At 46.0% G+C, this 16,384-nt stretch overlaps 1 protein-coding gene across 2 annotated transcripts in view; it reads left to right on the top strand.

Moving 5' to 3' along the window:
- Positions 1 to 16,384, top strand: part of LOC133154505 (ADP-ribosylation factor-like protein 15) — a 47,578-nt gene that overhangs the window by 12,285 nt on the left and 18,909 nt on the right. For both annotated transcript variants that reach the window (XM_061279283.1, XM_061279284.1), the window contains exons 2-4: positions 4,204 to 4,348; positions 5,222 to 5,281; positions 10,438 to 10,646. In XM_061279283.1, coding sequence (XP_061135267.1) covers positions 4,204 to 4,348; positions 5,222 to 5,281; positions 10,438 to 10,646 — 414 coding nt within the window. The remainder of the gene's footprint in view (positions 1 to 4,203; positions 4,349 to 5,221; positions 5,282 to 10,437; positions 10,647 to 16,384) is intronic.

Here is a 16,384-nt window from a genome sequence, read left to right as displayed (position 1 = left end):
AAAAAAACTTTTTAGCTAACATATTTTCTTTTTTTTTTTTATTTAACTTGGGGAATGCCACAATTAACAATACTGTGGATTTTCAAATATGACTTTTGCAACTTAGGTAAACATTTATCGATTGGTACATTTAGAAACATGCAATCATCTTAACAAAAGTGATGGACAGTTTTCCTTCTGTCATCGTTTCCCACTGAGAAATGTATTTGATCGTATCCTGTTTACTCGTCCTACGATACTCAAGGTCGGTGCGGACTGACCTTGTTACTGTGATACGCATTCGTTTCCTCTATTTTGAAAATCAAACGCAAGGATCTTTTTGTAATTGAAAAGACTTGCCCAGTTTGTGGGTCCCATTCATTCAATGCTCTTCTCCATGTATAAAAACAGATTTATTGTTCACTCTGTCCCCATCAGCTCTTTTTTTTTTTTTTTTTTTGCAAAGGGGCCTAGAAATAGTTGATGGGGCAGGCTCTTTCATATTTAATGACAATGTCCCAGAGCAAGAAACTTTCCCACACTCGATTGAGTTGGAGCGGGGGCCCGAACGTTTGTTTTTATCAAAATTTAGTTTGTCATCTCAAGATGGCGTCTGGAAATGCGCTATAACTGATGTAAGTGGGACAAGTGAGCGCCCCATCCGCCCTTTTAATGTCTCTGAGCTGGGGCTCCCCGCACCCCCCTCGGTTCTCGCACACTGCTTTCTGGGCGTTGAAAAGGGGGCCCCTCCAGCTTTGATCCTCTATATGGGTATGGAAAAAACATCTTTTTGCCCAACAGTTTGCCCACCAAACCAAGGTTTTTGCCGCCATATGCTAATGTGCTCTAGCTAATCACCCTTTCCAATTACAAGATTTATATACCATAATGGTGTCCCGTGGCTCCCCTCCGTTCTACGCCCCCCCCCCTCCGGATGTCCCACGGAGCGAAGGTGTCTTTGCTCTTTGAATGCAGCTGTCATGCCACCACCTCAGCCTCCTGCTTTCTTGTACAAAAAGAGAAAGCAGTCCTTGGGTGGGCCCCTCAATGCCCGGCATTGTCTACCTAATGTACTTTTGCAGAAACACACAGCGGCTGCCAGGTAGGCTCCAGACAGATAAATGTGGCGGGTTGGAAACGCTGGCCCCACAAGACCCCGCGGTCTCGTTGACCTGCTGCGAGGGCTTTGGATTATTTTAAAGGACCGGTCAAGGGAATTTATTTGTTACACACACCTGAAGGTAAATTGGTGAAAACAAGACCGCTTAAAACAATGCATGACTGGACTTGTGAAGATATAGCTAGTTCCACAGCATGCAGTTAGCTCTTGATACTACAATAAATAAAAAAAAACAGCTCTGTGTTATTTAAATTTCCCCCGCGGGCGTGACGCCGTCGGATGAGGCTGTCGCAAGTCGTCTTAATTTAGCGGCTCAAACATTGAAGGATTTGTAAGCAATACAAAAGTGACTAGACAAGGTAGCATCGATTATTTATTTTTCCCCAACAGGGCGTGGTTACATGCATCGTGCAGGTGCAATTGAAATCAGAAGGTCCAATTAACCTGCCTAGATTTCACAAGAAGTATCATTGAGAGTAAATTTAAAAAAATCCTCCAGCTTTTGCAAACCAATTTGAGAAGTACACATCTACCTCCACACGCTATTAAAATACGATCTAACTGATGTTTTTGAGGCTATATATCCTTGTGCGCACAGGTAAGCTAACCTGTCGTCTTAATGTTTGCCCGAAGCGACACTGAATAAACTCTCGCCAAATGACATGAAATTCACAGCATTGTTTCGGCAATATACATGTCAAAGCCTTTGCGGCGGCTATTGGCTTTGTACACTTGTTTGTGTGTGTGTGTGTGAACCATAACAGCAGACACTTAGTGCCACATCCAGATGGTGTTGGGAACAAACAGGGCTACGCTGTAGGACCCCTCAATAGAAGCGTCTAGACTGGTCCTTTAGCAGACAGATACAGCCTCCCATCAAATTAGCGTTTGTCAGATTTATGGTAATGGCCTGCAACAGTCTTCCTGTCAGTGACATCAAGATTTACAGCACCCTCCACCCCCTAACACACACACACACAGAATCCTCATCCTCAGCACTTTTGCCCCCTCGATGTGCGTCGCTTCCATTTCACTTTCTTTTCACGCACCCAATCTCTTTGCTTCAGAACAACTCTCATTTCATTCTGTAGTTGAGAACTTGCAGTTGTGTGTGTGTGTGTGTGCTTCAGGGAAGTTAGTGAGAGTGCTGCGAGTACCCCGGTCTCACAATCTTAAGTGGAGGCAAAAAAAAGAAGAGCCACACAGGGTGGCAAAAGCACACAAGCCCCCTTCTACCTCCGTAACAATGGCTTGTGTCAAGGTTTCCGGTTAATCCTCTGTGATGAAGCTTGAGTGTTTTTTGGGGTGAAGGGTTGGGCTGATGGGGAGGGGGTGAGGTGCTGGTGTTGTGCAGCTTGGGGATTTAAGGGGGTGCTAGCTTGGTGGCGTCTCAGAACGACAAGGTTCTACACTTTATTGATGGCGGACAGAGAGCGAGTGAATGGTACGCAAGTCGCCAGGCCCGGCCCGGCCGGTGGGAAAAACCTCCATTTAGCAAATTACTTTGCACTTGTTCTAAAAACTCCACTTCCGTACCGTAAATTGAATTTTTTTTTTCACTGTAGATGGTCAGGTTATGGTTTAGTAATCAATATTTTTTGGCTCATTTTCTTACGCTGTGCACATTTCATGCTTTTTTTTCAAAAATTCTGCAAACACACATTCCTAATCATGATCATCCACAATTCCCTTTCATTCCATTTCAACTGGAATTTCAGCACTGCGTGGCTCTGCGCTCTGAAGAAAAGCCAGGGGGCGCTCTAACTTCACCGTAGCTCTGTGCGTCGCTCAGTCAACGTCTGGTTTTGTTGAAGCACATTCGCCACATCTCTATCAAACGGGCGGCTCTGTTTTGGAGGCATCTCCATGTTTCATTTTTTGTTTTTATACTCGCTAAGGTTTTTAATGACATGCCCGAGCACACCTGGAGAATGTGCAGATGGTGCTCGCCGGCTCTCGCGTGTTTTCCTTCCCGTCAAGCTTTGATTGAACAGGATAGCGCCGTCTGGAACAGGGTCATCAACTGACAAGAGCCGTGAGCTTACCTTGTTTTGACCCCCACCCTGAAATGCGATAGGAGATGCTTAAGAGTCACGGTGTGTGTCTCTCGCTCTACCTTAGCCAGACGGGTTGGTGAAAAAGGAAAAGTGGATCCTTCCACACAAGTTAAAAAGATCTCATTCACGGTTCACACTGCATTTGCCGCTTAATGTCTCACAGCAGGCCCAAAAGACCTGGACCATGCGTGATTCATCAAGTGTCAGGTCTGCCTCTGGCTGACATAAGGGCCCAATCAGACAGGGTAGCCACACACACACAAATACCGTTTTCTTTCCATGTATAATGCGCAAAATTTAACTAATTTATTGTCCTAAAATCTGGGGTGCGCATTATACATGGGTACAATTATTTATTTATTTATTTTTTAAATCCGGATATGATACGGAGGCCGCCATTACAGATGCGCTTTCTTCTCTGCTGTTCACTTCAAACACGCTCCATACGAACACAATGCTCTCTCTCGTATCAGACGCTTACTCGATCACCCGCTCGTTTGCCGTCACAATGTACCCGACACAAATCGGAAACATTTCTTCGCCATTGAGTTTGCTAGCGCATGCGCAGTGATAACATCCGGTTGTTCCCAAAGATGATTTTTTTTCTGAAATAATTTTACGTTTACGGACTTAAGTAGGAGTCAAAATTTGGGTGCGTATTATACATGGGTACAGGCTTTTTTTCCAGCATCAACATGCCATTTTTAGGGTGCGTATTATACATGGGGGCGCATTATACATGGAAAAAAACGGTAATTCCATGTAGCCATCCAACACGCCTCTCACAATATGACATTCAAATGAAACAAATCAAAGTTGTCGGTGCTACTCTGATAGCAGAAGGTTCAACAGTCGGCTCGCGCTGACATCAGCTGCCACCTTTTTTCGCTTCTCCCTGCTCCTGAAGACAGCCGGGAGGGCCCCCCCCGAGACTCTTCCGTCCGTCAGAGCTCTCAAATGCGGAATCACCTAATCACTATCCCAGTCAGGCCGAAGAATCCCATCCCTTCTCCAGTGGATCGACACTCGTGTTTGTTTGTTTTTCAGTGTTTCCGGGCACTGTGCTGTAAAGGACCGCCGCCGCCGAGACCCGAGTACGATGTGGTGTGCATCGGCCTGTCGGGCGCCGGAAAGAGCAGCCTGCTGTCGCGGCTCTGCAGCGAAGGCGGCGACCGAGTCGTTCCCACCACAGGTATTTGGACCCGGATGAAATATGTCACCTTTGCCTTCCGATAATTGTTTTTCAAGCCTTGAACTGCGCTCCCCCTTCTATTATACTGTACGCTGTCCTTCAAATTGGAATCAAGCCACTTCTTCTGCTTGATGGATCTGTCCAAATCCTTGTTGCGAGCCAGCGGCCCATTCCAACCTTGCCGTCTAGCGGGAGGTGGGTGTGAAGTATGTCCAGAAGAGGAGGCTCTCCCGGTAGTCACCGCTCCACTTTCCATCCACGTCATGCGAGCCCTCAAGGTCGCCGACATTCCTCTTCCCTCCTCGCCGTCCAGCAGAAATCCCATTGCAGATTTTGTCCCAAGTGGAAGTACGTCTCTTTTGGTTGTTCAAAGGAGGAGAAAGAAATCTGTCTGCACCTGCCATAGATAGAATTTTGGTAAGGTTCTCTGAAATGACATTTAGCTGTCAGCACCATGTTTGTCTGCCAAAATGGATTGGGAAGAATTGGAAGTGATGCATGCGTGGTCTGCCATTTCCCACCTGCATCTGCCTTCATACTTTCTTACTCTTGTAATGCTCTTAAAAAGACATCACTATCAAACAAAAAGCCTTTGGGTCTTGTCGATATTATTTGGACATTATCCAGATGCAGTCCCCCCCCCTCCCCTTTGTGTTTTCTGTGCTGGAAACTGCATTATACATGTTGAGCTCATATTGGGGTTTTTTTCTTTCTTCCAATTTGGACCACACAAAATGTTGTTGCTATGTCATACAAATATGTTTTCAATCTGCGTAGTCGGCCGCCAGCAGAAATACTTAGCGAATGAGGAAACAAAATGCTGCGGTGACTTATTTCGCAGCCTCTTTGATTGTCGTTTGTCTTTCTCTTTAGGTTTTAGTATCAAAGCAGTGCCATTTCCCAATGCCATCTTGAATGTCAAAGAACTTGGAGGTAAGTTGTACAAATGCACAACGACATTTCCTTGGGGGTCTTAAATTCCACTTTCACCCAGCATTCAGTACTGCAAACATTGTTTTTAGTTTCCGGTATACCGTTTTGTTATCTTCAAATTGTCATGAGGCTTGTAAAGGAGGCGAAATGGTGCGCCCCCGCCCCCCCCCCCCCCCCCCACCCCCACCCACTCGATAGCGTCACTCACCGTCTTGCACCCCTGCTGACATCAGAGCTGTTGATGTTTTCAATCTAAACGCTGCGGTTCCTGGAAGTGCATAGCACTCGAGGAAGCCTTTTAACAAGCACAGATGCAGGATCTTGAAGTGGAGAGGCGTAAACACACGGAAAGGCAACGGGGAGCCCCCTCCTCCCCCTTAGCTTACCTTAAAGGGAGCCTGAGGCAAGGGGGCGCCCAAAGTTGTCCTACTACCACCAGCCCGGCCGGCAACACAAGACGTATTGTTTTGTTGAATGTTGTTCTGATTGATGTTGTCTTCCGCACACTCTGCATGTGACAGCGTCAGTGTGTACTCACCCAACATGGCCTCCTGAGAAGATCAAACGCGGGTACAGAACATACAAAGAGGCAGTGGAAGAGCGCCGGCGTGAGCGCTACCAAATTTGGGCAAAGAGGATTTTCTGCTTTGGGTCAAAGCTGCTCTGCTGCTTGAAAATAACACTTGACTTGAGGATGACACTTATTTTGATTTAAAGGACTTTGCAAGGATGCCGCAATTGAATTTGTCCTTTTGAATGCTGGAATGGCTTCTTAGCAACCATTGGCTTTTGTTTGTGTGTACAAAATACAGTGGAACAAGTTGATTGTTATATTCATAAATCCCGCCCCCCCCCAAGAAAAAAAAGGTATGATGTTATGACGTCTCCACTGACTGCTTTCTATTCGGGGAACGAGGTTGCCGGCCGGTTAAGGTGACACACTTCCCGTACGTTTTGCTCGACTGCAGACTTTGTTCCAAATGCGCGGCGGCGTCTGGGGAAGCGCTCACCTCGCGCGTCGTTCCATTTGTCAGTAATGAGTCTTTCCAGCCGTCGCCCGATTAACGAGCCCTTTCTGGACACTTTGTCTTCCTTTATTTTCGTCCGCAGGCGGCTTTAAAACAAGCAAACACGCCTGCGTTAGCTTTTGCGATATTTTGCATGACTTTGCGATGATGCGGAAAAACGATACAAGATGTGTGCCTAAAAACGCTTTACACGCTACATTTGTAGCTTGTCCTGCTCACTCAGCCTTGACTAAGGCACGGGGCAGAGAGGGGTCTGTTAAAACGCAAGAAGCACTTTCTCTGTATTTCCTTGCTTTTTTTGCAACACTCTCGGATGCCTATGACGTCGGAGGAACTATGCATCGGGTCTTGCATATACAGTTAGTTGTCTTTTAAAGTGCGAGGGGTTCAAAAGTCCATGGCAGCTGTTGAATTAATGATTCGCCTTGTGGATGAATGTGGGAAAGACACATCGGGAGTTTGCAAAGCTTCCGGACCGAATATCGCTTCAGGAAGGCTCCGTTCTACGAACGTAATTAGCAAAATAACAGCAAATAATGAACATGAAATGTCCCTTTCGTTTAGATTGAGGCTTAGCATCGGGTTGGCCCAAAGTAAATTGAGCCATAAAGCACAAATGCATGTTTGCGACGGGCATTTCAAGAGCCCCCCCCCCCCGCAAGTATTATGGGCATCATACATCAGGGTAAGCTTCTTTCTGGTTTAAAGGACAGCTTGAGCTTACGACAAATCCGGCCGGGCCGGTGAACTCCAATGCAGAGAGAGTTACACACTGGGCTTGAATAAGACGCTTAAATAATAATTGAAGTCAACATATTTTACAATCAGCTGTATTTAGTTTGGTTTTGTTTTTAGAATGTTTTACTGATCAAAGTTGTACTAATATATATTTTCAAAATCTCTTTCAAAAAGGTTACATGCAGACGTCAAGTTAAGAGCGACTAAAATTCTACGAAACAACAGTACAGAAGAAGAAAAAAAGAATCATTAACGACACTACTGCGTGGACTGTTTCGTTCGGTGATTGTTTTGCGTAGCACTAGAGGGAGCCACCTAGCGCACTTTGAGATCGTAGCTCTTAAACACGATGACTGGCATTGTTCTGCCGCTACGCTTCACGTCTGGCCACTTTCAGGAAAGTACAGTGAAATGCAATATTCTCAATAGTCCTAAAATTAACTAGGACTAACAAGTACTCCCAATTCTGCTCAATTACAAATTTGCCTGTGTCCAAAACATGTTGCAGCTCTGACAAAGGTGCCATATCGGCATTGAATGTGCTTTTCTGATTGATGGCTAACAATAATGTCACGCAATGTCAAACGAGACAAATGGATTTTCCGTGACGTCTTTATGAAATTGTGCATTGCAGAGGGAGACTTGCGTCTCATTTTGTTCAGAGGTCGCTCTGACGACTGCAGCGAAACGGACGCATTGAATCAAATCCTTTTCGGGTGACAAACATTTGTAACTCAGCCGCTGTCAGGTGTGTGTGTGTGTGTGTGTGTGCAAGCTGGACTACGATGTGACGTCAAGTCTAGACAGACCATTTCACAGTCTGCTTTGATGCCACACTATGACAGCTGATGAAGAGGTGGTCCAAATAATCCACAGTCATCGCTGGCTGTTGTTCTTTAGCGTTTGTGCCTGTCATACACTGGCACATTCCGCCATATGCACATGCCGGAAATTTTTACGTCTTAAATATTGCACAGTATTGATCATTTGGAAGCAATTCATTGGAAACTCCACAAAGGTGTTTTGTTCTCTTCATTTTCTTTGTTCCATTTGAAATGTGGAAAGGGTGACCCCCCCCCCCGCTATTTTATTCAAAAGTCCGCTCTTCGAACGGCAACATTTGTTTACGTCGAGCACTGTATGTCAAATATTTATCGGTCTCCCACATGCGTCTGCACAACGCATGTGTCAGTCCGGGACTTCCTGTTTACTGTTGACTTCCAAACAGCTGCGTTCCAAACGTCACGACTCCAGATCCGCCCTCGGCTCGTTCGTCAGCCGAGTAAGCAAACTGCCAGAGCTGCTCCTCGACACCCACAAAGTCTCCGGAATGGCTTTGTTTACGGAACACCTTTCATTCAGATCTTCACCGTTTACAAGTGAGCCCATCGGACAAAAAAAATCGAGACTCGTGATTCCCAAACTTTTTATTCAAATGACCACCTCCAAATTTTCAAGTTTGAACTTAAAGACCGCATGTAGTTTGGAAAACCCAAAAAATGATCAAGTCATAGAAATGAAAGGTTCAAAAGAAAGGCACTGGAAAGTTAAAGACAACTGAATTTAACTCATAGAACTATAATGCTTTAAAATGATTTCAAATAAAGTTCAAGCCACTGTGACATCATTCATTCATTCATGATTGAATTCATCCATTAGTCGCACAGCAGCAACGCCATCCCGCATCCAATGAGGCGCGCTCGCTACCACTTTTTGAGAATCACGGCGACTTAATGCGAATGGCAGGTGCGCAGTCCAAGGATTGTGTGCGCGAGAGAGATAAAATGGCGGCTAGGAACTGTTCTTTAAAAGTCTTCCAACAATCAAACAAAAATCCATTTGTAGCCCCAGATAAATAAAACGTGCCAATGTGGACTCCATTAGTAATGTCGGGAAGAGCAATTTGTTTTTGAAGGGATTCTCAGTAGCTCCTGACAATATGTTTTTGTTTTTTTTGCGGTTCACCTTAAACGTGTTGCAGGCTTAACTGCCTTCTTTTTCTTTTTTTTCTCGTTACCGCACCACCCCTGGAACAAGATGTCCTTCTTTAGAGCACTGTTTTTGACCGGGTTGCAAAAAAAAAAAAAAAAAGCTTATTTTGAATTCTTTTACGAGGTAAACCAACACGTGCGTCGACTCCCGCGATTCACTCTCAGCGATCTCTCGCTGACCTCAACTAAATGAGAATGCGTCACGTTGATGAAGTTATTCGAATCCTTGTTTGAGCTTGTCTTCATCTGCATCTGCCAGCAAGCGAGGGCTGACAAAGTATTTCTTGGCTGAGCTGGAAGCTCGAGCTGGAAGGGGGACCGGACCGGTTGGGTGGGCCGCTTTGACGTGTTTTCCTCAGATCAGACGTTAGTTAAGCCATTTGATTCCGCAGAGACCTCGCTCTGACCTCTCTTTGTTAACGCTTTCCCCCCTTTTCAACACTTTTCACCAGTGTTATAATTGTATAATGCAGATGAATGTGTTGCGGTCCAAATGTAAAAAAAAAAAAAAACATTGTCGTGGGATTCCTGGTCTTCTGCCTAAGCGACTGACTTCCTTCAGAGAAGATCACTCTCGATTTAGATCCAAGACAGCTGCACTGCTGTGTAATGTAACAATGGTTCAAAGTATTCAGACACTGTAAGAAAGAGCCGAGATCTTCCTTGAAGATCTGAACATTATTCCAAACGCGTGACTCGTGATCTTACCGAGATCTTCCTTTTAAGACTTCCTCGAAGATCTGAAGATTATTTCGAACGTGCGACTCGTGATCCTGCCGTCACACCAATAGGTGGCAGAAGTCGCCAACGAGACGTGACGGACACGGCGAAGATGAGAGGGGGGTCACTCTCAAGTGGCACTTGCTCCAACAGCTTTCCTCTTCAGATGGAGGTCTCAGGGGGCGGCGGGGGGCGGGGGAAGTAGGAGGGCCGTTGTCTTTGTCTTTTTTCAACTTGGTCATTTCGCGTTATTTCAGATCTTTATTATTTGGGAACTTTGCAGTATCGGGTTTTCTAGCTTCTTAACATCTAACATTCTTAATATCTGCAAGAAATCACGTCACTAAAAAAGTATTTGTGAAACTCGTCTTGAAATTGTGTCGATTGCGGTTTTCCCACATTAAAAATCCCCGACTGCTTGCGTGTCTGTTGACATTCACTTTAATAGGGAAAGATGAACAGTGTCAAGTAATCGTTAGAAGAATATTGAGTTCTCTCTCCTTTAAATTTGTTTTCATTGATTTAATCTTTGACCTTGAACACATTTTACCTTCTGGAAGGGAAGAAAGCATTTCGTTTGTCTTCCCCTTCTCTACCCCGGTGCCCGTTTGATTTTCTTACACGCCAGCGCTGACATCAGTAATGACGACGCCTCCCTCCATCTAATGTCCTTCCGCAGGAGCTGACAACATCAAGAAATATTGGTGCCGCTACTACCAGGGGTCGCAGGGTGTCGTCTTTGTATTGGACAGCGCTTCATCAGACAAGGACCTTGAGGCGGCGCGTAATGAGCTGCACTCGGCCCTGCAGCACCCTCAGCTCTGCACGCTGCCTTTCCTCATCCTCGCCAATCACCAGGACAAGCCCGCCGCAAGGACGCCCAGCCAGGTAACCCGGGGCCCGACCCGGCGCCCGACCGCTCTTCCCCTTACGGCAATCCGAACGCTTTCTACCGCGATTGGCTGATAAAGCGTCGCACGTACACGTTGAGCCGCTATTTAACCGACGTGGGACCACTCGATGGATGAATTGTACAGGATGCAGACTATTGACGTGTCCCCTTGGGATATGGCCACTACCGTGTTGGAGTCCAGGCGACATTGTTTGATAGCCAGGAATAGATTCACGTAGAACACAACACTGACAATGGAAGATGGGGAAAAAAAACAAAAACAGCCAACAGTAGTGAGCGTCGTCTTGGCGTAGGATGATTTGCGAGCTTTTGAGTTATGAGCGTGGTCACGGAACGAGTCGAGGCTCTACTGTATGTGTTTGGGCACAAAAACAAACGGAACACTGTTATTTATTTTGGCTCTTGATCCTCGCTAGCAAATGGTGTATGAAAATGTTTTTGGACTGAGACACAAACTCTCCCAATTCCATTTTTTTTTCCCGCAACTCTCCTTGAAGCACATAAACCTGTTTTGATATTTGGCTGATTAGTGTTTGCAATCAAACTTTTAACACTGGAACAGCATGGTTGTAACGCAGCGACATCCGTTCGCTTGTTCGTCCGTTCGTGTGTTTGTTCGTTCATCAATGCATTCATTGATTTGTTCATTCGATCATCCATTCATTCCTAACTCCTGCATAGTCACCGAGTAGGACGTGGTCATCGTCACGGCCAACCCTCGACATTTGTCTTGCTTGATAATTTGTTGTTCTGGCAAAAGAGGCCTGAATGTCATGGAATAGTCATGTAGTTATAGGTCGTGTTCTCACCTCCCTGCACGACACAATTAATCACCCTTTGTGGAGGCTGGAATAACAAACAAGGATAGTCTGCTCCACCTGTCTTTTTTTCTCTCGCTCGCTCTCTCTCTCTCTCTTTCTCTCCTCGCCAGCGTAGGATGTTATGGCTAGCGTTGCCACTACGACGTTCGCTGCTGTTTTGAAAAAGCCGGAGCCTCGGTTTCCTACAAATACTCACTCACTCACTCACTCACTCACTCACTCACTCACTCACTCACTCACTCACTCACTCACTCACTCACGCATACATCATCTGCCGGGGACTACCGTATTTTCCGGACTATAAGGCGCACCTAAAAACCTAAAATTTTCTCAAAAGCCGACAGTGCGCCTTATAGTCCGGTGCGCCTTATATATGGACCAAATTCCTAAATTTAAACTGGCCCGAAGCATTGTGTCATGAAATCAATCATAAGTGGCTCGCTGAAGACTATGAATCATGAATCAAAAAGACAATGGATCATTATTTTGTGATTATAAAGTAATTTCTTGCGTCTGAATTAAAATAAAAAAGATCAAATGTAGAATGATTTGATTTGGATTAAAAATCTGACATGATGCATTAATGGTGCGCCTTATAGTCCGGTGCGCCTTTATATAAGGACAAAATTTTAAAATGGGCCATTCATTGAAGGTGCGCCTTATAGTCCGGTGCGCCTCATAGTCCGGAAAATACGGTATTTTAATGTCTTCAGGGAGGGCCATCCGTATTTCCTTGCTGAGACCACCGCCACCGTTAAAGGGACGGGTCTCTGGGAAACCTTAGTGAGAAAAGTCCTCCAGCAGATTGCCTTACTATGACCCAAAGCGGAACCCTTTGACTGGCCCCCAATCAGTTTAACTGGGGTTAAGTCATTAGTATGGATTGATTGCATTTGTGCACAAGTCACAACGGTCACGGAAAGCCACTAATCACATTGATGCTTTCAATCGGCAGCGCGCGCGCGAGCCGCAACACGGCTCTTTTTGTCGTCGCCCGTAACGTAGCCTGTTCATGCAGTCTGGTGGCGACCGGACTGACTGGTCTTAGCGTGATGTGTCTGTCCTTTGCCCATATTTGACCCTGGCTTGTATCAATTTCTCGCGCTATTGACTTTTCGCAACTGTTTGCAAACCCCATTGACACGTGCGGTGCGGATGGGATGTCGCCCAAAGGCCTCATTTGCACTTTGTCGGTCGGTTCAATCGAATGACTTCGGTCTGCTTCTATTACTGATGCGATGTGTGCCTCGCTCAACTATGTCAAATCCATCATTGGGAATTTAAAGCTTTGATGAGCTCCGTGCTATTTAGGACCCTGCTAGCCCTTTCTCAGGTTCCCCCTGCTCACTGCGCTCAAACTACTTTTGATACCCCCAAATTTGGCTCACGTACGTGTGTCAGGATAATTCCAGGACTGCCACTTTTCTCCTTTTAAGCAATCGCCCTGGAAACTAGCACACTTTTCCAGCCTCATCGTCGTCGCGCGTGCCTAGCTTGGTCTTCCTGGCCGGCCACATCTTGAGGAAATGACATGTGGATGTGTCGTCCCATATCGAAAGCCTGCAACAAAACGTCACGTTCAAAATTCAAATTTCGAATCCAGCGGTTGTACTTTATATTTGATACCCTGCAACTTTTCCCACACACCTCAGCTGAGAGACAAAAATCGCTTTTGTCATCTGGCCGAATCGAACCCTCGTCGCGGTTTGACCAAAAACTCGGTGGTTTCAAAGTCGTAGCGTGACGTCGTCTTCGATTGAGTCATTGATGGCGTTTGTTTGATGTTAGATTGAATGTATTATCACTGACTCACCCACCGCTGTGTCACTTGCTATTGGGTGAGTCACAGAAGAAGAAGCGTTGCGCGACCAGTCACTGCCCACACCACGTGCTTCCTTTCCTCCGTGCCGCTTCCCGTCAATGAAGTCATGGCAGTGTTGCCTTGAGATGAACCCCCCCCCCCCCCCCCCCGTCCCCCACTTCTTGAGACGCAACAAGAAAATAGTAAGCTCGCGCCACCACCGGAGTGTGCCAGAAGAAAGCGGCAGGCCTCCTCCATATGTTAAGCAAACATTTGCTCAACATCTGCAGGGGTCTCCTCCTCGGCTCCCCAGGTTCCCATTCTAGCACTTAATGTTCCCTTGAAAGGGCTCCGCTCGTGGTCAGGAAGAGCGGATTCTCCCCCAGCGGTTGGCCGCCATAACCTGATTAGTGCAATCGTCACGTTCCTTGTGAATTATAAATTCCCTTCCTCTGGTAAATTATTCAGAAAATAAGAGGTTCTTCTCAATTGTTGGTCTCGTCATGACTTATTGATGCAGGTCAAGATGCTCCAGCGAGGTGCTTAATATTAAATGACGGTTACACTTAGCGTACACAGGTACGTACATGTCTGAAACGCCATAAGTGCAGTTGTGTCTCCTCTACGCGCGCACGCGGGGTAGGTAGAAGTTCACATCCTTGTCCAACAGTATCCGTCCTGTCGCGGGGTTGTTAGACTGTGAAGTTAGTCGTCCCGTTTAAGTATGGCTCGTAAAGTACACTGTGGATGAAGCTCTTTGCTGCCGTAAAATTCTTTTAGAATCAAAGTTGGTGCCGATTGCCAAGGCTAGACTATTATTTCTTTTATAACTTTCTTTTTTGCCAACTTGTACATCGACGTAAAGTTGAGAAACAATTGCCCCAAAAATCCGAAAACACTGAAATGATGTCACATGTGCCCTATAGGAGAAACCATATATATATCCTCCATGCTATGCATCTTTTTATTATTCATGAGAATTTCCATGAGCTTTTTACGTGTAAGTCATGTTCAGGGTTAGTGCACATTGCTTTTCAGACGTTTTGGAGTTACTCGAAGCAAACTTTTGTATTTATTTTTCTATTTTTACATTCAGGTGAACAACATCACAGTATCAGCAAAAGTAGTTTCATCAAATAATAACTTCCGAGACAAACAAAGTGTTTCAAATGACCATCATTGTAAAATGCGTGTCAAAAGTGTAATTGGGGGGGGGGGGGGGGGGGGGGGGGAGGTCGGTGAACTCGTAGTTAGCAACTAGGTTGGGCAACTTTGTACAAGTTAAATATAAGTTAAAATAGCTCAGAAATCACTTTGGTGCAAACAATCTGCTTGCTTTGTTGTGCTAACAAACATTGTTGCCATAAATGTCAATAATAAAGTTGCTCCAACTTAAATGACCCAAACACTGCTAACCACTCTCAACAAAGTTTTTGTGGACGTGACACTGAGGAGTAACCAGGCTGTAGTGTAGCCTAGCTCAAATATAATATGAAAATAACACGTACACACACACACACACACACACACACTTGGCGCCTCACGGTCGACTTGCGATCAGCGGCGCAATCGACGAGTCGGGCACTCCCGGCGTTCGGAAAGAATGCGGGTATAGATGTGAGAGCTCCCAGTCAGTACAAGGTCTGTATTCTGTTACAACCACTGATTGAAGCCTGTAAAGCAACCCATGTCGAGTCGCTTTATTAACCTTGAGATTTTCACTTTGGATTTGATTTTGCTGAGTGAAGAAGCCGTTTCCTCCGGCAAATTCCTCCAAAGACGCTAGCCGCGTTGCAGATTATTTGTGAATCTTTGAGATACTGGACCCAAATTCACTTGGTTGAAATTCTTTCCCGATGATGACACCGTCCGTATATGAATGGCGGCGTCCCCCCCGTGTTGGCCTCCAGGAACTGCTGTGTTGACAGAAAAGGTGGCTCATTTCCTCAACATACAAACACACGGCCATTGGCTCGTGCTGTTTTCCAATGGCGCGCCTTGTTTACAGCATGGCATTTTGTGACTTTGGGTGTTTCTGGCCGAGGGAGGGAGGGGTGAAGAAAGGTGCCGGTGCCCGAGCCCGATACGGCCCTGCAGACCTGCTAAGGCCTCACTGGGCCAGTGTTGGAAGGAAACATGGAACAAAATTCCTGGTTGACATCAATCTCCTGCCATTGGGGGGCCCGAGGAAGCCCGGCGAGGAGTTGGAGGGTCACCCTGTTGATATAACACCTCAACAAAGCAGGTCTGTTTGGATGGTCGGGCCTAATGGACTGCAAAGCTCTTGTTTTACAAAATGCTGTCTGTGTTTGGAGCGCTCAGCGGTTGTTAAGGTAGAGGAATATGAGAAAGCCAAACTGCTGAAACTCTGTAATCCCTAAATCAAACCGAGCTGACTTTTGTGGGAAATATAACGGAATGACACAAATGATGAAGGGTTGTCAGCTCGCATCGCTGGGCTTACTACCCGCGACGGCAGCTTTCCTCCACAATCAAGAACTCAAAAGAATCAAACTTTGATGTCAAATCCCCAGATGACAGAACACTCGGTCACTCTTTCAAACCCAAGGTAATCTGCTCTTGAATCATCCCTTTAAACTTTAGTCCAGTGTGAAGAAAACAATGCCCGGTATGAGTCGGAGAACATCTGGACCAAATCGGGATCTGCTTCTCCAGCACATTGGCAAGCTACGACTCAAACGTGTAATCGACATCGCTTCTTTGGAAATGGTTTCTTGAATGAACTTCCCTACAGTGTGGACAAGAAGCGGAACGGAGACAGTCAACACTCGACCATCAAACGCATCATTAATCATCCGTTTGACACAAACAGTCAGACTGACACTCATTGACCGAATGACGCAGACGTTTCGTACGTCTCGTGGATGTGCTTTCGGCTCACCCCCTCGAGAAGCAATGGAGAACAAACGTCTCTTCCGTCCGGTGTGTCGTCGTGATCAGGCTCCCGCAGAACTTGCTGATGAGATTTTCATCATCAGGTGTGGAGCAGGGACACGTCCTAAAATAGCCGTCCTCCAGGACAACCTGCTAAAATATTTGACTGCTTTGCACTTTACTTGGAGCGCAGTCT

This window comes from Syngnathus typhle, linkage group LG5 (genome assembly GCF_033458585.1).
Source record: "Syngnathus typhle isolate RoL2023-S1 ecotype Sweden linkage group LG5, RoL_Styp_1.0, whole genome shotgun sequence".
Taxonomy (NCBI): Eukaryota; Metazoa; Chordata; class Actinopteri; order Syngnathiformes; family Syngnathidae; genus Syngnathus; species Syngnathus typhle.
The sequence above is the reverse complement of the archived record's forward strand: the minus strand, read 5'-3'. Positions and strand labels throughout refer to the sequence as shown.